Source organism: Cnephaeus nilssonii (assembly GCF_951640355.1).
Source record: "Cnephaeus nilssonii genome assembly, chromosome: 4".
Classification (NCBI taxonomy): Eukaryota; Metazoa; Chordata; class Mammalia; order Chiroptera; family Vespertilionidae; genus Cnephaeus; species Cnephaeus nilssonii.
Window position 1 is genome coordinate 77,945,338 of NC_137075.1, and position 22,418 is coordinate 77,967,755.

At 44.4% G+C, this 22,418-nt stretch overlaps 1 protein-coding gene across 1 annotated transcript in view; it reads left to right on the forward strand.

Annotated features, from left to right (window-relative positions):
* The window catches only part of SYT16 (synaptotagmin 16), a 144,992-nt gene that overhangs the window by 107,783 nt on the left and 14,791 nt on the right, over positions 1-22,418 (forward strand). The window contains exons 4-6 of the mRNA XM_079767639.1: positions 3,029-3,285; positions 12,780-13,220; positions 16,392-16,581. Coding sequence (XP_079623765.1) covers positions 3,029-3,285; positions 12,780-13,220; positions 16,392-16,581 — 888 coding nt within the window. The remainder of the gene's footprint in view (positions 1-3,028; positions 3,286-12,779; positions 13,221-16,391; positions 16,582-22,418) is intronic.

A 22,418-nucleotide genomic window follows, 5' to 3' on the forward strand; every position in this document is an offset into this window, starting at 1 on the left:
CTCTTGTCCCATGTATCTGACTTAGTGTTATTTTGCATTAATTGTCACTACATTCCTGCTCATGTCAAAGAGGGCTTGGGCTAAGTGATCTGGATCAGAGGCTGTGCGTCAGATCTTTAGGCATGAAAGGTGGGCCGGCTGGGCAGTAGAACCATACAGTTCTGAAATGCATAGGAATGGCTGTTGAGAAAGCTAGGTTTAAACTCTCAGGTATGAGCCAAAGCAGTCCAAAGGTGAAATTTCTTCTCCAGGGATCTCTCAGTTCTCCTTTTAAGGCCTTTCAATGGACTGATTATGTAAGATAATCTCTTTTACTTAAAGCCAACTGCTTAAGGATTTTAATCCCATCTACAAAGTACCTGTAAAGCAACAGGTACTAAATTAGTGCTTGATTGACTATTTTAGCCACAGTGAAACCTAACAATAACTATCATAGATGGCAAGCAAACGTATTTGTCTATGGGTGGTGGTAGGAGAGAGGAGTTTGGGCATGTAAAAGAAAGTAATTGGTTACGTTCCATCAAAGTGGGATATAGACTAAATAAATTCAAGAATTTCTCTACTGAAATTTATATGGTTGATGTGACATAATTATGGCCTATAATTTCTACAAAGCCAGGATACATTTCTCTGACAGCAGGCAATTACTTTTCTATATGTGTTTAAGGTGACATGATCTTCTTTAATTTAAAGTCTGGGAAGACTGCTTTATATAACGGTGAATCACCTTTTCCTTTCTTGCTCCTTGCAACTTGACTTGCACCCCAGCTTTGCTTGCCTAATTCATCCTTGAATGTCTGTCAAAGAAAATGGTTTGTTACATTAATATAGTTCTTATGTTTTTCAGTTATGAAAAGCTTTTCAAGGATTGATGTAGCTTTCAAAAACTCTCTTATTGCTGATCTAGGTATTATCACTGTAGGAGTTGAAGTCATGAGACAATTTTAATGGGAGTAATTTCTTGGCAAAGTTAGATTTTTGTGCTGAAACCCTGCTGGGTGCTACACATGTTGATGGATGACCCACTGTTTAATAGGACATTTTAGTGTTCATGTATATGAGGAATGGATGTACTAATTAGAGCCTTGGAAGAAAATTCTGCTTTATGTTGTAGGGTTTTGCATATGCAATAGTCTTTGTTTTGTTTGTCATTTTCTGTGGCCTTTTTAAAAGTGTATTTGCCAAATAACTGAAAGTGCGAATGTAAAAATGTTATGATGTCCTATGAAAGTGTCCCCACGGGGGCTGAACTGAATTTTTAAGAATAGGAAGGCAGATAGTGGAACTTATCAGTGGCTTGCCAGGGTTTTGAAAAATCCAAAGTTGTGCACTGAGGACCAAGCCTGCCTGAAAATGTTTTCATATGGTTTGTAAAGATAATACTATATTTTTAACTTTGCATGTTTAATATAAGTGAATCTAGTAAACCACTGTCACCAGCACTCCATATTGCTACACACTTGGCTGCTTCACGTATTTGGTACCTGCCCAGCCTTTGAAGTTATCTGAGGGTTTAGTGAAGTCCACTGGTAGATGCAGTAGATGTATGTGGCTTTGTGTTTTCAAGGAGTGTATGTTCTAGCTGAAACTTTGACTTACAGTGGAAAAAATTGATGTCATACCGTGTATACGTAAGAGCTGCATTTATATATACTTTGTCATCCACTCACTTATTCCAGTGGTCGGCAAACTCATTAGTCAACAGAGCCAAATATCAACAGTACAAAGATTGAAATTTCTTTTGAGAGCCAAATTTTTTAAACTTAAACTTCTTCTAATGCCACTTCTTCAAAATAGACTCGCCCAGGCCGTGGTATTTTGTGGAAGAGCCACACTCAAGAGGCCAAAGAGCCGCATGTGGCTCGCGAGCCGCAGTTTGCCGACCACGGACTTATTCTGTCTATAGCTCTCATCCTGGAATGGGGGCTACTGGGGTAGCCTGAAGGCCAAAGAGATAAGACATCCTTGGCTACCTTTTGGATGTAGGAGGCAAGTCTGGGTGAAGGCAACAGCTTAGGAAGAAACTGTCAGTTTTTCCTTCCAATATGAGGGTAACCTAGACATTAAAGGAGAGGCAGGGGATGAACAGAGTAAGGAAGAACTGAGGGGTGGGGGGAGGAGAGAGAGACTGAGAGAGAGAGAGAGGAGAGAAGAGGACAGGAGGAAGAAAAGTAGGTCTGAGAAAAACACCGAGTTTGAAGGAGTCCAGAAAGATTGAGTTTTTGAGGCTTCAGATGGGCAGGAGGAAAGGACAAGAGTGAGGGCTTGAGCACCTCTGTGAACTGAAATACCCAACTAGCATTTTCAGGAGCCAGTGAGGTTGGGAGGTAGTAGAAAATGAGGTTTGCTGGCTTGGATGAGGCCAGGGTGGGCCAGACAAGTAAGCAAGACTAATATTTATGGAACGCTTTGCGGCTACCAGGCAGATATTATTTGATGTGTCTCTCTGATGACTTCTATCATCATTTTATAGATAAGGAAACAAAGGTTCAGGCAGCTCAAATTATTCAAGTTCTTAAATCCAGAATATCTGAATCCAAGTCCAGTGTTCTTTGCATGGATCAAGTAAAGAACTTCCTATTTGAGAAAACCACTGAAGCCTTTTGAGCAGAGGGTAATGTGTTGAACGTGGAAGAGAAAAGAAAGAATGGTAGAGTCAGGAGACTATGTGGTCTCCATAGTAGATAGATGTTCTTGCTTTCTAGACCCACCCCAAAGTCTTGGGGTCATTGGCTCCAACAAAATGCTAATGTGTTTAATTTAGTCTCCTAATAGATTTCTAATGCACATCTTTTACACTCATATGATTAGAAAGTATTTAACCTTTTCCCCACATAATGAACCAATGGTCTTTGATTATATGGACCAAGTTTATCCATTGTATGAATGAAATTATGTTTCTGCAGGTGTTATTTTGTGGGTTTTGTTTTTGAGGTTTTGATTGGTGTAGTTGCTAGTGCTCAGTTTCTCTAGATAAAATGTATAAAATAATAATATATTTGAAATAGTTTCCTTATTGCAAATTTAGATTTGGATGGAGCAAGGCAACTACATTATTCTGAGAATTTGTCTTATGGTGAAGATGAGCCCACCTCTGCCCATGCACAGTCCCTATGTGAGGTGGGGGATACAAGGCACCATGGTGCATCTCCCCAAGAGACCAGTGTGGTCCGCAGGCTCAGTCGTCAGTCCACAGAGGGCAGCTTGGAGATGGAAGCCGCTTTTAATAACCGTGGACTTGAAGACTCCTATGCCACTGACAGCTCCTCCGTGTGGAGTCCAGAGGCAAGTGACTTGTTTTCCATTCTTTTCTTGCTTCAGTGTTTTGTGCTCTGTCTAGTTCTTGCTCTCCTCCCCTCCCCAACCCCCAAGAAAAAAATTTCTCCAAAAAGAAAGCATTGTCTTAAACAAAGACCTAAAGAGCCTTTATTTAAATAAACTTTTGTTCAGATGACCAAGATCTGACACCTATGTGGACCAATAAAAGAATCATATAAATTTCTATCAAAATGGAAAAAAAGAAACAAGAACGGTGGCATAATGGGCCCAGAAACAACTAGGCTTCTTTTTTACATAAAGGAGATTTTAATTCTTTACAGAGACTTTTTTTTATGGTTTCAATTAATTGGAGTCTATTTTTATTTACTCCAAATCTTGACTAATGATTATTTGAATATGAGAATTATTTCAAAATTAAAATACAGTGGCCCTCCAAATGAAATTATACAAGATATATGATGACAATCTTGAAGTATATTTGTTAGCTTTTCATTGAATTGAAGGTCTAAGAGATGGCATTAGTCTGGCCATTGACTTTGCTTTCTGAAGTAAACCTATGATAAAAGATGCCTCTTCTAAATTTATTTTTCAATTAAAACTTACTCCAGCCCTGGCTGGTTTGGCTCTGTGGATAGAGCATCGGCCTGTAGACTGAAGGGTCCCAGGTTCGATTCCGGTCAAGGGCACATGCCTGGGTTGCAGGCTCGGTCCCCAGTGGGGGGAATGCAGGGGACAGCCGATCAATGATTCTCTCTCATCATTGATATTTCTATCTCTCCCTCTCCCTTCCTCTCTGAAATCAATAAAAATATATTTTAAAAAAAAACTTACTCCAGAATACACCTAACCAACCAAAGGTTGCACTGGAGGTGATGAGGCTAGAAACTACCATTTATTGAGCAATTACTATGTGCCAAGCACTGTGATAAGGATTTTGCAAATATTGTTTTATCTTGCAGGCATTTATGGTTATTCCTTATTAGCTAGATCCCTCCTATAATGATTCTATAACATTAAGAGATACTAAATTGTGGTGTCTAATACCTTCACTGAAATTAATTTTGATGAAATAAGTCATATATAAATATATAAAACTTCTATGTAATTTGTGGGGATAGAGGAAGGAGAAGGATGAATGGGTTTTGTTAGCATCAGTCTGATTGAGAAAATAAACAGGATAAATCTCTTATTAGGGCCTGGACTGTCATAAACACCAAATGCTCACCAAGGAGAAGGGAAAAAAAATTACAGGAAATCATGTTCCAAATCCTGACACACTGGGGCGTGCAGAGAGAGCATAAGGAGATATGCACATGAGTGTGCACGCCCCTGTGTTGGTGTTTCTGCTAAGGACAGGAGATGGTAACTCAGATATGTATGTTAAAAGCAGCCCTTCATATTAGAGACACCCAAAGCTATTAACCTTATGCATTTTGTAAAACAAGTATACTTTCTTGTCAGTTTACTGCCAAGAGTCATACTAAATCCCACACAATAACATTCTATTTGGCTCCCTCACCACAAAAACAACAGCACTGTTTACCTGACTAGTGATACTCCGTCCCCTTGATCACTATGCCATTAGCCTGGAATTGCTTCTCCAGGTAATCGCCCATTTGCCTGCCTCACGGAGCTTTAATAGAAGACTTGGTGTTGAGGGCACTAAATGTTCTCAGACTCCCAAAATACCCAGACATCTCTGTGTGCTCCATTCAACCTCCTATCTATTTTGAGACAAAAACTGTAATTTGTGCTCTTACAGTAGAACCTCAAATGCAGCTCGGAGACAGTTCCTGTAACTGCCTGCTTGGCAGGCTTAGCTCGCCTTTTAAGAATTGATTTATTTGCCTCTTAGCTGTATTAAGAGCCCTGTCTTCCCCCCTGTATCTGGCATCGGGAACATATCGTGGGTCTGTTTACTCGGGGCCCCATGGATGACATCAATACTATTTTACTAAGACAAAAAAGGCTTTCAATTTGATAGAAAAATCTTTAAACCTACATGGGTTTTTGACAATGTGGCACAAGTATTCCCATCTTAAAGAATAACCCAGGCTATTAGAGCTAAAGGAATCCAATTTTATTTGGACTCAGAAGGAAACAGGTCATGCAGTGTGACTCCCCGTTAATCTGATGGATTTCCATGCGCTGTGCTTCCCGGCTGGGAAGACTTTTCCCTGCACACCCAAGGCTTGGTGGGGAGGACGATGGGAAGGTGGCTGGCGATGCTGAGCACACAGGGAGGCGGGTGTCCCACTTTTCATCTGTTCCCACTGATTAACTGGTTGGCCTTGAGAAGTTAATTAAAATCTGCCAAATGGGGATAAAAATGAAGAGATTTTTACCTTGCAGGAAGGTCAGATGGATTAGTGATATTAACCGTACCCACATGAGGAGCGCCTTTAGTTGCCTGGTGATAGGTAATATGTGTTGAAATGATTAATTGCTCTGAAAGTACCTGCCTTCACAAATCTTCATTTCAGACCAACTAAGGAAGGGGCCACGCTTTCATGGGCTGCAACTTGAATCTCCCCATCCATAGCCTGGTCTCTGCCTGGAGCTGTCTTACTCAGTTATTTCAGACCCCTCTCCCCTCCCAGGTCTTTACCACAAACCCGCAGGTGCAGCGAGCATTTATCTGAATAGACAGCCTGAGGGATAAGTGGAGAGACAGTCATTAACTAGGATATTTTTACTTTGGCATTGAAGTTGATGGCAGAACTGGGGACTGTTAACTAATATTAAGAGCAGGAGCCTAAAAGGATGTGAAATTCCAAGCAGTGTGTGTTTTCAACTCTCTTCTCCAATCTTATTCCCTCTGCATCTCACCCACTTACTATACACATAAATTGCTATGGCCAAAGGTTTTGGGAAGAAGAAGGGAGACAGCATGGTTCAACATAAGGTTTGGGATTTTAAGCATTAATACGGGTAAATTCTGGATAGTCCTGGCTGGGCTTATAATGTTGGGAGCATAGAGTGAATTACTTAGCCTTTCTGCGCATTGGTTTTCTCCCCTATAAAAAGGAAGATATTAAAATACATACCTCATTAGGTTAAAGTGAATATTTTAAAAGATAATGTTTCTTAGCTGCACTTCCCGAAAAGCACAGGACGTGCAATCCCAGGGAAGAGTGAGGGACACGGGAGTGAGGCAGGGAAGAACGGAGTGTCATTATGAGTATAATCAAGTTGGCACCACTAAGTGTGACTCATGGCTTGATCCTGTGGGACTGTCCTCTGTGAAGCTGTACAAACTAATCTCAGGACATCTTTCTAAGGGGAGAAAAGTTTAGTGTATGAGGCATGAAGTCCCCACACACTCTGGGCTTTCTATACGTGAGTGCCAAGCAGGATTCTGGGACTTTCCAAGCCTTGACATCAGCAGAGAGCCTGTGGTGGGAGCTGAGAGCTATGTGGCATGGCAAGAGGTAAGGCTTTATTGAGTTTCTCCGGGCTGAAGCCACTTAGAGCCCAGACAGGCTGGGCCTGTAGGGGAAGATGGAATAAGAGGTGAGGCCAAGAAAGTCTGAAGTGCATAAAAGCAGGCTTTTGCAGTCTATAAAGGGTTTAGTATGGTACCTGGCATAAGGGAGGGCTTAGTATATGTTATATATTATTACTTATTTTTAAAAAATATATTTTTAAAAAGATATATTTTTATTGATTTTAGAGAGGAAGGGAGAGAGACAGAGAGAGAGAGAGAGAGGAACATCAATGATGAGAGAGAATCATTGATTGGCTGCCTCCTGCACTCCCCCTACTGGAGATCAACCCCACAACCCAGGCATGTGCCCTGACTGGGAATCGAACCGTGACCTCCTGGTTCATAGCTCGATGCTCAACCACTGAGCCATGCTGGCTGGGTTATTATTACTTATGTTCTGACAAGCAATATAGAGATGATCAAGAGTAGACTAAAATAGATGGGAATTTTAACAGAAGTCTGACTTGAGTTTTAAGTTGGCCTCACTCCTTGGAGACTTGCTGCTAATATTATATCTACACTAGTCAGTTGTATTCAAAAGTCTCTATAGCAACCACTTTTATGACTTGAAACCAAGAACCTCTGAATAGAAACACTCACACATGAATGCATGCATGCTCAGAGGAAAAGATAGAAGAAGCTCCCCTTATTTTGCAAGAAGCCTAAATTTTCCTGGTAGACTAATGTGAATCTTAAGAGAGAGGGCATTTAATAGATGTCTCCTATATGTCAAGTCCTTTAATTTTCACAACAACCCTATAAAGTAGGTATCCTCTTCATGTTAATGTTGAGAAAAACAGGAAGTGGAAAAGATTAAATAACTTGCCCAATGTCATTGAGGTAGCAGGAGGTAGACCTGGGATTCCTAAGGCTGTCTCATTCCAGAGAACTGTGCACTTTTGCTTGAACTCTGCTGGAAAGTTATGTTGCTGCATGTGCATTGTTCCAGTGTTTTATTATATATATACTAGAGGCCCAGTGCACGAAATTCGTGCACGGGGCACGGGGTGTCCCTCAGCCCAGCCTGCACACTCTCCAATATGGGACCCCTCGAGGGATGTCTGACTGCCCGTTTAGGCCCGATACCACCAGAATCGGGCCTAAACGGGCAGTCAGACATCCCTCTCACAATCCAGGACTGCTGGCTCCCAACTGCTCGCCTGCCTGCCTTCCTGATTGCCCCTAATCACTTCCGCCTGCCAGCCTGATCACCCCCTAACCACTTCCCTGCCAGCCTGATTGATGCCTAACTGCTCCCCTGCCAGCCTGTTTACCCATAACTGCCCTCCCCTGCAGGCCTGGTCACCCCTAACTGCCCTCCCCTGCAGGCCTGGTCCCCCCCCCCCCCCCCGCAACTGCCCTTCCCTGCAGGCCCGGTCGCCCCCAACTTCCCTCCTCTGCCATCCTGGTCACCCCTAACTGCCCTCCCCTGCAGACTTGATCTCCCCCAATTGCCCTCCCTTGCAGGCCTGGTCCCTCCCAACTGCCCTACCCTGCTGGCCTGATCGCCCACAACTGATCTCCCTTGCAGGCCTGGTCCCTCCCAACTGCCCTCCCTTGCTGGCCATCTTGTGTTGGCCATCTTGTGTCTCAAACTGTTAAAACTTAAAGAAAAGGTATCCAAATTTAATAATTTAGTTCTAAATGTGAGCTTACATTTGAAGGCTTAATATTGGGAGGACATTTTAAAAAATGAATGACACTTTAAAAAGTATTACTTAAAAACTGTGAATTCCTTTCTCAATGCTGCGTTAGTTTATGAGAGCATTTTTCCAAGTTACTAAGTTTTTTGTGCTTGCTTCGGCAGCACATATACCAAGTTACTAAGTTTTTTAAACTTGTAGGATTTTCATAGATTCTATAGTAAGGAGACATTTGGCAGACTTACTAGATAAAACACCATTTGCAACTAAAAGAGAAACAGCAGTATTTCCTCATTTTTTCCCTACATTTTCATTACTTTTATAGGAGTACCAGAGGCCTGATGCATGAAATTCATGCAAGAGTGGGCCTTCGCAGACGCGGGCAGCTGCCTGGATCCCTCCCTCGCAGCCACTGGTGGCTGCAGCCCCGGCTTAGTTTAGAAGGATGTCTGGTCTAATTAGCATATTACACTTATATTATTATAGATATCATATCTTATAAAACAGTAATATGCAAATTAACCATCACTCCGCGACAAAAATGGCGGCGCCCATGGCCACAAGATGGCGGCGCCCAGTCCTCTCATCCCTGCCGGAGTCCCCCAGTCCGCCCAGCCTTCGCAATGCAGGTTGTCCAGCTCGGAGGCGCCTGTGCCCCCACACCACGATCACGCCCAGCGGTGTCAGCCTGGGCTGGGGTATCAGCCTGCGAGGGCACGCACCCCAACGGCACGATCCCCCTCCCAGCGGCCATAGCCTAGGCTGAGCCTAAGCCTGCGAGAGAGGCGCGCACCCCCATGGCGCGAAACCCTCCCAGCGGCCTTAGCCTGGGCTGAGTCTAAGCCTGAAAGGGCTTAAATCCCAATTGCACGATCCCCCTCCCAGCGGCCATAGCCTGGGATGGGGTCTCAGTGCGAGGGGCGCGCACCCCCACAGCGCGATCCCCTCCCAGCAGCCATAGCCTGGGCTGAGTCTAAGCCTGCGAGGGGCGTACACCCCCACAGCACGATCGCCCTCCCCGCAGCCATAGCCTGGGCTGGGGTCTCAGCGTGTGAGGGGCGCGCACCCCCACAACGCGATCCCCCTCCCAGCAGCCGTAGCCTGGGCTGGGGTCTCAGCGTGTGAGGGGCGCGCACCCCCACAACGCGATCCCCCTCCCAGCAGCCATAGCCTGGGCTGGGGTCTCAGCGTGCGAGGGGCGCGCACCCCCACAGCCCGATCCCCCTCCCAGCAGCCATAGCCTGGGCTGGGGTCTCAGCGTGCGAGGGGCGCGCACCCCCACAACGCGATGCCCCTCCCAGCAGCCATAGCCTGGGGTGGGGTCTCAGCCTGTGAAGGGTGCAACCCCCCTCCCAGCAGCCATAGCCTGGGCTGGGGTCTCAGTGCGAGGGGCGCGCACCCTCACAGCGCGATGCCCCTCCCAGCAGCCATAGCCTGGGCTGGGGTCTCAGTGTGCGAGGGGCGCGCACCCCTACAGCCCGATCCCCCTCCCAGCAGCCATAGCCTGGGCTGGGGTCTCAGCGTGCAAGGGGCGCGCACCCCCACAGCCCGATCCCCCTCCCAGCAGCCATAGCCTGGGGTCTCAGCGAGCGAGGGGCGCGCACCCCCACAGCCCGATCCCCCTCCCAGCAGCCATAGCCTGGGGTCTCAGCGAGCGAGGGGCGTGCACCCCCACAGCCCGATCCCCCTCCCCGCAGCCATAGCCTGGGCTGGGGTCTCAGCGTGTGAGGGGCGCGCACCCCCACAACGCGATCCCCCTCCCAGCAGCCATAGCCTGGGCTGGGGTCTCAGCGTGCGAGGGGCGCGCACCCCCACAGCCCGATCCCCCTCCCAGCAGCCATAGCCTGGGCTGGGGTCTCAGCGTGTGAGGGGCGCGCACCCCCACAACGCGATCGCCCTCCCCGCAGCCATAGCCTGGGCTGGGGTCTCAGCCTGTGAAGGGTGCAATCCCCCTCCCAGCAGCCATAGCCTGGGCTGGGGTCTCAGTGGGAGAGGCGCGCACCCTCACAGTGCGATGCCCCTCCCAGCAGCCATAGCCTGGGCTGGGGTCTCAGTGTGCGAGGGGCGCGCACCCCCACGGCCAGATCCCCCTCCCAGCAGCCATAGCCTGGGATGAGTCTAAGCCTGCGAGGGGCGCGCACCCCCACAGCGCGATCCCCCTTGCAGCAGCCATAGACTTATCTGGGGTCTCAGAGTTTGAGGGACGTGCACCCCCAAGGCGCGATCCCCCTTTCAGCTGCCGTAGCCTGGGCTGAGCCTAAGCCTAAGCCTGTGATGGGCGTTCACCCCAACAGCCTTAGCATGGGCTGGAGTCTCAGCATGTGAGGGGCGTGCACCCCACCGCCCGATCCCCCTCCTAGCAGCCATAGCCTGGGCTGAGTCTAAACCTGCGAGGGGCACACACCCCCATGGCACGATCCCCCTCCCAGTGGCGGCAGCCTGTGGTCTCAACCACTGAGTCACACCAGCCAGGCAGATATGGAGAAGTCTTAAATGTTACTTTTTTTGTTACATATATTTTATTGATTTTTTACAGAGAGGAAGGGAAAGGGCTATAGAGCTAGAAACATATATGAGAGAGAGACATTGATCAGCTGCCTCCTGCACACTCCCCACTGGGTATGTGCCCCTAACCAAGGTACATGTCCTTGACCAGAATCGAACCTGGGACCCTTGAGTCTGCAGGCCGATGCTCCATCCACTGAGCCAAACCAATTAGGGCTGTCCAATATGTTAAAGAAAAAACCCTATATAATAAAGAGGGAATATGCAGGGGAGGGCATTTGGGGGTGACCGGGTTGTCAGGGGAAGGCAGTTGGGGATGATTGGGCTGGCAGGGGAACAGTTAGGCATCGATCAGGCTTGCAGGGGAGTGGTTATGGGGTGATCAGGTTTGCAGGCAGAAGCGGTTAGGGGCAATTAGGCAGGCAGGCAAGCAGTTGGGAGCCAGCACTTCCAGATTGTGAAAGGGATGTCTGACTGCCTGTTTAGGCCCGATCCCTGTAGGATCGGGCCTAAACAGGCAGTCAGACATTCCCCGAGGGATCCCAGATTGGAGAGGGTGCAGGTTGGGCTGAAGGACACCCCCTCCCCCAGTGCACGAATTTCGTGCACCGGGCCTCTAGTATTTTTAAATAAAGAGGTCTTTGAATTAGAAAAGTCTAGTGTTCCATTACATAAATAAGGACTGATTCTGATTTACAATAAGAAATCAGACCAAAGTTTAGTTATGGGCAAGAGTCATGCCTTCGGAGGGAAAATCAAATTAGGTTGACATGATTTATAGTCTGTTGGAGAGTGACTCATTACAGTAAATGCAGCTCAGCTCAGTTTTCTCAGTGAGGTCATCAGATCTGACTGGCTACAGGTGAATTGCTGTCTAAAGGTGATATTTCATAATGAGGGGAGCCTGTTTGAAAATAGGTAGCACCAGTCTACTAATGGGAATAGATATTTATGGAGTCTGTTCTGAGCCGGGTATTTTTTCACATCTGTTAAAACCTCACAACAGCACTCTATCAAGTAGGCATCTTAATGCTCTCTCTCTCTTTTTTTTCTAACAAGAATACAGAAAGGATAGTCTATTTGGCCAGGATCAAAAAGCTAGTCAGTGGTAGAATGATGATTTCTGCCTGACACCCGTGTATACATTCAGCCTAGGTGTTCTGTCTCCAAGTCCAATGTTGCTGCTCACTAAATGGCTGCTGGGGATGCCACCCTAGACCTTTGCTACTCAAAATGTGCTTCAAGGACAACTGTGATATCCTCCTCATCTTCTGAAAAATGTAGAATCTCAGGCCCCACCCCAGTCCTACTGAGTAAGAATCTCCGGATGATTCAAGTCCACACATGAATTTGAGAAGCTCTGCCCTAAGCTTTTCTCCCATGGAGATTGAATATCTACTGAGAGATCACCTGTCTATGACCCACATTTTATTAGGATTCTTGTCTTAAGGAGGTCTTGGCCCATAGAGCACAGGTCCAGGCTCAACTATTTCTCCTGGGACTCAAGGTAAAGTTACCCCCTCAGCAGTTGCGTAGCTTCCTCGTTTTAGATTTTGCGTCTCAGTTGGTTTCATTGATAGGGATCAGTTATGCTTTTTGAGAGAAAGATACTGCAAAACATAAAAGTTTTGCTCATTTGTTCCAAAAGCATTCATGAAGCCTCCCTGTGTGCCAGGCACTGTGCCCTCCAAAAAATTCACAATCTAATGGAGAGATAGACCAATAAATAGACCTTTCTAATATAGAGGGATCTGAGCTCACAGTTAAAAAGTGCAGGGCACTGAAGGAGCAGAGGGGCATCGTCTCACCGAAATGCAGTAGATATGATCATTTCCATTCCTAATCTTTTCCTTTGTCTACAACAGGAGCAGGATGGGGCTGATTTTCAGCTGCCATCAGGGGTCCCAGAGCCCATCTCAAAGTGTGGTGATCTGGATGTCATCTTTGAATATAGAGCTGCCAGCCAGAAACTCACAGTGACCATTGTGAGAGCACAGGGCCTCCCGGATAAGGACCGAAGTGGCATCAACTCCTGGCAAGTTCACGTAGTCCTGCTGCCCAGTAAGAAACAGAGGGGCAGGACGGGCATTCAGAGAGGGCCCAACCCTGTCTTCAAGGAGAAGGTCACCTTCGCCAAGCTGGAGGCCAGAGATGTGGCTGGCTGTGCCGTCCGCTTCCGCCTGTACGCTGCCCGCAAGATGACCCGTGAGAGAATGATGGGAGAGAAACTGTTCTGTCTCAGCCACCTGCACCCAGAAGAGGAAATGAAAGTGACTCTGGTTCTGGAGCCAAGAAGTAACATCAGTGTGAGTAGGCTAAATGGTGCTGCCAGTGACGTGGTGTGTTCAAGGATGTGGAATGGTCAGCCCTTGATTTAGTACATTCGGCCTGTGAAATCCAACACTTTAATTTAATTTTCCAGTTGTTTCTTCTCATCCTTATAAGCCACGATTTGCACTGTATGCTTCCCTGGGTTTTTCATGCCCATCTTCCCTATAACCTGGTAGATGTCCATTTTAGGAAATAAGAGCACAGTGTGTGTTGGGCATGGGAAAACCAGGAGAGGTGGCTAGGCCTTCTAGTTAGCTAATAAATGGTCCTACCACCCATAGTCCTGCTCCTCCCGCAATACAGGCAGTCATCAGGTTACGTCGAACTCGACTTACATTTCATGGTTACGTTGCCATCTCCCATTTACAGTATCTATATATAAAAAAAAAGTTCTGTCATTTTGACGTACGTATATACATACGTGCTTTATATTTTTTATTATTTATTTACCACAAGTAAAGGTCAGGAATTGTTATCTTTCTTTTAAATTTTTTTTTTTTACTGTTTCACTTTATTACTGCTGTGAATGTGCTCCATGTGAGTGATGTAGGTGCTTATGTAGGTGGGTTCCGACTTACGAAAATCACGTTATGTCGCACCGTAGGAACGGATCTCCAACGTAACTCGAGGACTGCCTGTATACATTATGATGCACTCAGAGATGGGACTCTCAAGGTGAGGTCCTTGACACATGTGCCTGAGTAGGCTGCAAACTGTAGCCTAAAATTCCGGTCACTTTGAAGACCTTCCATTTATATGACCAAACTCCTCCATGTGCCTCCATCCTCTGTCTCCCCTGGGGTTTTGAGGAAGAAAGTGCAGCTTGTATATCTGCAAGATGGGCATCTCACTATTGCCATCAGTAATGTGTAGTGTGACTGTTACCTTTTAAAAGAACATGTAAAAAGATCAGGTAGCTCTCTTGGGCCACTCAGTCATTCATTCAAAGATGTTTACTGAGAGCCTGTTCTGTGTCGGGTGCTGTGAAGGGGATTCAGGAAAGGACAAAACAGGCGGTGACTCCATCCTCCGGGAGCTTACAATCTGGTGGAGGAGGGCCTCAGTAGGTAAACCAAAGCAGGAAGGAAAGACATTGACAGAGGCTGCTGTTTGTTCAAAAGAGTCAGAGAAAGTTTCTTTGAGGTGGTGATAAAATACAGAACTCAAGAAATCAAGGGAAAAGCTGGTGACATGTGGAGGACAAGGATGTCAGACAGAGAGAATGGCACATGCAGGTGTCGGGGTGGGAAGGCACTCATCATATCTGAAGAAGAGGAAAGGAGTCAGAAAGGTTAGAGTGTAGCCATGGGAGATCCAGCCATTTATATTTTTAGTAGATGTCTCGAAATTAATATCTCCAGACTCGACATCCTGATTTTTGCCTCCCTAATTCTATTTCACCTACAGTCTTCCAATCTTGGCTGAAGGCAATTTCATCCTTTAGTTGCTCAGATCAAAAAAATCTTACAAGTCATTTGTGACTTCTCTCCTTTCCACCTGAAATCCTATTGGCTCTGTCATCAAAATACAACCAGAACCCGACTCTTTGCTGGAAGAAATGGCCTCCTACGTTCTCCCTGCTCTGTCTCTGCCCCTCAGACTATGCCCAACATGGCTCAGAATGAGCCCTTTAAAGCATAAGCCAGATCACGTCGCATCTCTGCTCAAAACCCTATTTTTTTCTTAAGCTCTGAGTAAAGCATATCTGAAATCATGAACAACAGAAGCCACGGAGGTCAGGTGTCCTTGCTGACACTACAGAGCTCAGGGTTAGGTATGATCACACCCCCGTTACCTGTGGCAGGCCCTGTGCTGTGCTCTGGGAGCACAGAGTTGAGTGGGGAACATGAGTCAGTATGAAAGAACTCTGAGGTCAAGAGTTTTCCACTCTCCAGTTATTTGTTAAACATGATTATATGCACTGTGGCCTGAGAGGTTTATAAGGATTGGGAATTTGCTGGGAGAGGCAAGCTATGCAGCCCACAGTAGATGCTTCTATAGAAACACAGGGGAGGGGGGATCCTCACCCAACACTAAACAAATATTCCATTGTTGGGTTATCATCATCCAGTAGGTTCTTATCTAAGGTGCTTGTCAAAACCACCTGGCCCTCTAGTTTACAAATTGTGTTCCATGAAAGCAGGGACTCTAGATGGCTGGATAAACAGGATACCTTCCTGCAGGTGTAAAGAATACTTAATTACTTTTAATGCATTTATTCATTGGCGTTTCTGATAAGAAGTTTTAGGAAATGATATTAGATGTGGAGAAGAAAGGTTTGAGCAAAGTCCCATGTACAGATTTCTGGTGGAGGAACTGGTGGCCCCGGGAGGCTGGCTGGTTTCCCCTGCAGAGCTGATTCCTACTCCCCCTTCCTGGATGAGAATCAACTTGCTGATCATTTTCCCTCCCCGCTTCTTGAAGTGTCTGGTGCTTAAAAGTGGGTGCTTTGGAGAAGCATGCACGTTACTAAACAGAAGGCAGGGGCTTTGCCCTGGGCTCACCTATTGCCTGCCAGGCCTCTGAGACCTCAGTCCATGTGTCAGCTTCCTTATCAAAAAGTTGTAAAAGTGCTCATTTTCAATGGAATTTAGTTCTTAGGGGGAAAAACAGAGCATCAGGCGTATTCCTGACAACCTTAGAAGCAGAACTAGGGACCAAATGTCCTATGCAGTGGTAGACATCCAGTGGTCATTTCTTTTCCCAGCGAAGACAAAGATGCCTTTTTAATTGCCCCATTCATCACAAATCTGCAGAGAACGGAGTGGATGGGTTCCATAGAAGCACTTGAGCACAAATCACACAGGAGGGAATTTTGGTCTATATTAAATGTATTATTAGCTCGCTGTGTATCTTAGAGAGTTTGATTTACACTAGTAATAACATCTTGGTTCGTTTTGTCTTTGGAGAGGAAATATTGGATGGAGACAGCTCTTGAAACAAAGATGTCAGTTAATAATGCAGGGGATCTCATCCCCGGCCGGCTCCCCAGGCCCATTATCATTCCCACGGAGTGCGCCCTTCCTTCGTAATCTTTGGCAGCCATTGAGACTGGGCCACAATTTCACCAAACATAATATTGGCTTTCTGTAAGAGAGAGAAGTGCAGCGTGCACCAATGGATTCTTTGTTTTTCTTCCCCTCCAGAGTGGAGAGTCTCAGCTCAGCCCATCTGCCGTTTCTCACAGTGATAGTGCTTCATCCACGCAGTCGCTGTCTCATGGAGGGGCACCAGAGCTGTTGGTGGGGCTGTCCTACAATGCCACAACGGGGCGATTATCTGTGGAAATGATCAAAGGCAGCCATTTCCGAAACCTCGCTGTGAACAGAGCGCCTGGTAAGTGCATGTCTATTCCCCCAGCTCTGTTCCTTCCAGGAGCAAGTACAAGGCTGTGTGTGCTTTCATCTTAAGTCTTTAACTTTTACAATAAAAGTGATCTTGGTATAGCTTAGAGAGTTTTTACAGAGTGATACCTCTGTGATTTTTAATTGTCTTTCTATTTAATTAGATTGGAGGCTTCTTTGATACCTAGACAAAACTTGACATGAAATAGGCTGACCTCTATGTGTATATTGTTTAAGAGAAAAGAATGGTGTCTTTTCAGCATCATAATATGTATGGGCAATTAAATTTCCATGGCTAGATAAACAGGATATTTTCCTACAGATTCAAGGCCCTCAAATACCTCCAAAGAGGCAGGTCTACTTGCTTACCTACTAGCTTTGTTCTGATCTGTGCAGTTCACTTGTCTTTTCTTAATCTTGGTATACTCATCTAGAGAAAAATATATTAATGGTATCTTCCTTGTGGGGTTATTTTGGGGTGCAAATAAAGTGATTTATATAGTGTTAGCACAGTGCCTAACACATAGTGAGAATACTAGAAATGTTAGTGGTTATGATGTTGATGGAGGAGGAAGATCTGGGGCAACACAGGCCTGACTCACCACTTCTGAGATCACCACTGGAAAAAAGGGCTCAAGACTTACTCCAATAGCTACAGTCCAGGGTTCAGGAAATCAGAATAAGAAAGCAGCTCCTGCCAACTACCTTTCAAAGCCCAAGAAGTTAGAGATTGAGCACTGGAATGATGCTGCTAAAAATGAGTTTACCTTTAATGATCTTGTTTGTCAGAAGAAAAAAAAAACAGCTTAAAGGGGGACAGGAAGATGATTTTTGCCTCTGTTCTGCCTTGTGGATCTCATGTAAGTTCACCTGTTCAAAGGATCTGAGTTTGTATCCAGAATGCTAGCTGCAAGAGAGTCTGAAAAATGTTGTTGAATTTCCAGCCTTTCAAGTGTAGGAAGGTAAATTAGAATGGGTTAGAGTGGAGGGCAAGTGAGCCTGTCACCATCAGCAACAAAGTCTTCCTGATATAAGGATGAAATCAATAACTACATGATAGGCTGTGCGGGGCAATAAACTCTGGCCTCATGTCAGCAGCGATGAAGAGCCAGCATAGCTGGTAGAAGAAGGTTGGTTCTACCAACCAAATCTGGGCTCTTACTCTTTATTTGGATGGGGTGGGGGAGGAGACTCTTATTCTTTTTAGCCTTTAACTGTGTTGCATCCCATGAAATCTTCATTAAATGGTATTTTGTTAGCCAATCTTTATTAAAGCTATTAGAGCAAGTTTGTAAGGAAAGTCCCACACTCTGGATAACAGAATAGACAGCTACAAAAACCATAGTCTGTGTTGACACTCAGAACCATGTGAGAGCTATTTAAAATATATATTAGGTACTGTTTGCGCTGGTACGCTTTGTTAGATACAGCTTTGCTTTTTAAAATAACTTTGGGTTGATGAGAGATCTGAATTTAATACTTTATCTTCAGAGCTTTTGCTGGTCTCTTTTCCTGTTCTTCTGGGATTTGGTGAGATCTGAACAATTTTGGGGAAAGAACTTGGTGGCGCTGCAGAGAATTAGGGGGAGGTGGATCACACGGTGATGGTGATGGTTTTTTCCAGTGGATGCTGGGAAACTTTATTTTGTATGCTGGGTGGTACCAGGAAATATAGGAGGTGGGGGCGGACAGCATGATGGCTATGAAAACATCAGCTGGAGGCCAAAAACTAATATGTAAATTCAGGCTCTGCCACTTTCTAGTTGTGAGTTGCTAAAGTTTTCTGAATCTCAGTTTCCTCATCTGTAAAATGAGGTCATAATATATACTTTATTGGTAGGGCTATTGCATATAAAGCTGTGATGTTGAGGATGCTATTATTATATTTTCATACATTTCTATATGAAAGAAAATATGCCAAAGGGAAATTCTTACAACAAATGTTTACAACAAAATAGGAAAAAATTACAAGTTCTAATTTAGAAATTGATTTGATTCCAAAAGTTTAAGTCAGTTTGGCATTTACAACATGATTTTTCTTAGACATAGTGTTGCAATTTAACTTAAAATGTAATTGACATGCTGTGTCTTTGCAACCAAAGTAATAGAAGACAATGTTGCTGTGATGCTAGTAATTAAAAGAGAAACCCAAAAGGGAAGACAAAAGTTTTTTGTTTATGTAGAATGCTGGTCCTTAAGGAAAATTCAGCATAATTAGGAGGGGTTGAGAAAGTAGAAGGTTCCTTTGTGAAAGGGACCTCTTGGCACTTTCAAGGGCTTTAGTTGTTGACGGCATTGGTTCTTCATTATGTCTCACTTCATTACACCACTAGCACTACTTTGGCAGTCATCAGGCAAGCTTAGAATACATTTTTAGTTCCCATATGGAAGAGGCCAAGGGAGAGAAAGAATGAGGGAACATGAGTTTCATGAGGTAATTGAGAAGAGTTGGAAGAAACAGGAGGAGAGAGGATGCAAGTGGGAAAATGAGTGGGCCTAGGAGCGGGGGTGGTGGAGAGACCTTGGCAAGTGCACTGGTCTCCAAGGTGGAGGTGATGGGAGGGCAGGATGTGGGACCAAAAAGCCCCATGAAAGAGTCTACCTTGAAGGAGGTGCCTGACAGGGGAGAGACGCATGTAGGAACATGTATGTGCAAGGGTCACAAATCTTGTGCTTGGGACTCTTGGCATTGGTGCAGTTATCTAGTCTGTAAAGAGGGGATATCAAACCTGTCTTACAGCAGGACTATGATAATGTGAAGAATCATTCTTATGGAATCTGAAGGGAGAGTTGCTGAGCCTGAGTATTGGGAGCTTTCCTTGTCTAGATTATTGAGGATTCTAAATCTTTCTGAAAACAAAGGCTGGGATTTAGATGTGAGAATTTTTTTGTCTCAAAATATATCATGAAACAGAAGATAACTTTGAATTCAGAGCTTGATTCAGTCAGATGACTGTTCTGATATTTTAAACTTGTCTTCTTAAGCAAGATAGAAGAGTTGGACAAATAGTAGATGAAGTTCCTTTCCTCTATTAGGGTCTTAGAAGAAATGTAAGACCCATCCCCAAACTTCTGAGTTAAATCCTTGGGGAGAAGGCTCAATGAGGGGTAGGGTTTTACTCTGATGAGCAGGAGCTGGTGGAGGCATACTTAGAGATGTAAGTCTCCACCCCCCGCCACCCCCAGAATGGCTAAAACTAAAAAGACCAATTCCACCAAGTGTGGAGAATACATTCTTGGTGGGAGTGGAAAATGAAACAACCACTTTGAGAAAATTCCTGTCAGTTTCTTATACAAGTCAAATGCACTGAAAATCCATCTTAAGCATTTAACCATAAGTTTAAAAAAAGATCTGCACAAGAATGTTCCTAGCAGCTTTATTCATAATTTCAAAAACTACAAAAAGTCTTCATGTCCTCATGAATGAATCAACAAATTAAGATATATTTGTATTGTGGAATACTATTCAGCAATACAAAGGAATGAAATTAACTGAGGTATTTAACAACATGGGGGAATCCCCCAAACATTCCATTTATATGAAGTTCTAAAATAGGCAAAACTCATCTATAGTGAATTTAGAAAGTAGAAGAGTGGTTGCTTTAGGATTGATATTGGTGGCAGGATGGACTAGACAGGAACAGGAGGAAATATTCTGGGGTGATGGACATGTTTTATATTTTAATAGAAGTTTATGTTAAATGGATGTTTGCATTTGTCAAAACTTATTTGGGTGTTGGACACACAATGCAATATATAGAACATGTATCATAGAAATGCACTGGAAACCTACATGATCCTACTAACCAATGTCACCCCAATAAATTTAATTTAAAAACTTACTGAATGGTACTAGGATTTGTACATTTCACTGTATGTGAATTTTAACTTAATATAGAAAAGAACCATAAAATATTGAACTCTAGTTAATGAAATGCATGCCAAAATGTTTAGGGTGAAGAGTAATGATGGCTACAGCTAAGATGGATTGATGTTTAGATAGTTGGATAGATATATAAGAAAGCAAACTGTCTTAGTTCAGACGGCTATAGCAAAAATACCATAGACTGGGTGGCTTAACCTATAGAAATTTATTTCTCCTGGTTGTGAAGGCTGGGGACTCCAAGATCAAGATGCCAGTGTTCCTGGTAGGCAGACACTTCCTTGTCATGTCCTCACACAGCAAGAGAAAGAAAAAACCATCTCTCTCATGTCTCTTCATATAAGGGCATTAATCCCATTCATGAGAGCCAGCATAGCTCATGACCTAATCACTTTCCAAAGGCCCCAAATACCACCAGCCCTTCAAATGGCTTCACTGAGGATTAGGGATTTAACATATGAATTTTGGGAGGATGTATACATTTAGTCCATAGTGCAAATGGAGCAAAACATCACAATTGAAGAATCTAGGTACAATTTTAGTTATAAAATGTTGGGCAGAAAAAATGGTCTGGGATAGTTCAGCTGGGTCCGGAGGGTAAAAATAAAACAAGAGCCTTAGTCCTAGATAGGGGTATTATGTGTGTTTTTTTTAATTATGGTGACAACTCAAGGTTGAACCCTATTTCCCTGACTCATCCTTGAATGGGATAGATAGAGTACCAAGCAGCTGAACCTCTATAAACCAAATTCATCCCAACGAAAAGTGTGTGATTGGGCATATCTGCATTTCCAAGTTTAACCTTTTCTCTATTCATCTGGTAGGTAGGTAGACAGATATGTAGATAGGTAGGTAGGTAGGTAGGTAGATAGATAGATGATATATAGACAATGTAGACTTAGATATAGATATAAAATCTATCTATCTATCATCTATCTACTATCTTTTTGGTGAAAGTGCTCATGTTATAAAGTATAAATTGCTGTGTTGTTTTTTTCAAATCAAAGGTATGCTAGGGAAGATAAAAGAGGCTATTTGAAAATTAATGAAACTAGCTCATAGATCCAATTCAGAAACAATATATAAATGAGGTAGCAACATGAACTAATCTTAACCTTCATCCCATAACAATGTGCCAAGGAATCATTCCATCCCCTTTCAAGGTAACATCTCATTTAGTACATGTGGTCAGTATTCCAAATATTGTTGTCATGATTGCTGTTAGGATGGTGCAGGATAGTCTACGAATCTGATGGCAAGGGATAGTCTCCACCCCTGTAGGCGGTGGGTGGTCCAGGTGAAAAGCAGCTTATAGCGTCTGGGAGACATCTAAAATCCTGATGCGCATTTGCAAATGCTTTTGAAAAAGTCACCTTTGAGAATTAGAAACATCTGATTATCTGTTGAATTTGGCTTCATGGGAAGGCAATTCTCCAACTGTTTAGCCGCTCTGTTCTGTCCTTTTCCTGCGCCTGCCGCACAATTACTGCATGGCCTCGACATTTGATTTAACCTCCCCGAATTTCATTTTCTTCCCTATTAAATGAGGTCAACAAGCTAATGTTACTGATACAAGTGCTATGTTAAAAAAAAAAAAGTTAGTTATTCTGCCACAGGTTCTCTCTCTCCAGCTCCCTCTTTGCCATGCCTCTGTCTCCAATGTGTACGTGTGTGTATACACACAAGTAATGGTCCTTGTCAAACACTGTCATGAAGCCGCCCTGCCAGTTAAAACAAGTTCCCAAGCCTCTCAGCGTGTGCAGGATTGGCTCTGCGTGATAATTACCTCCCAAATGATAATACTTACAGCAGCAGCATATTAACCTTGTTAGGCACTCACAATAGCGGAGACTGGAGGAAAGAAAAACAAAAGGCAAATCAGGCTGCCTCATTTTAGTGTGAAGGAGGGAGGCAGGGGGTGCACTCTGTGACTGAAGTGCCTGGAG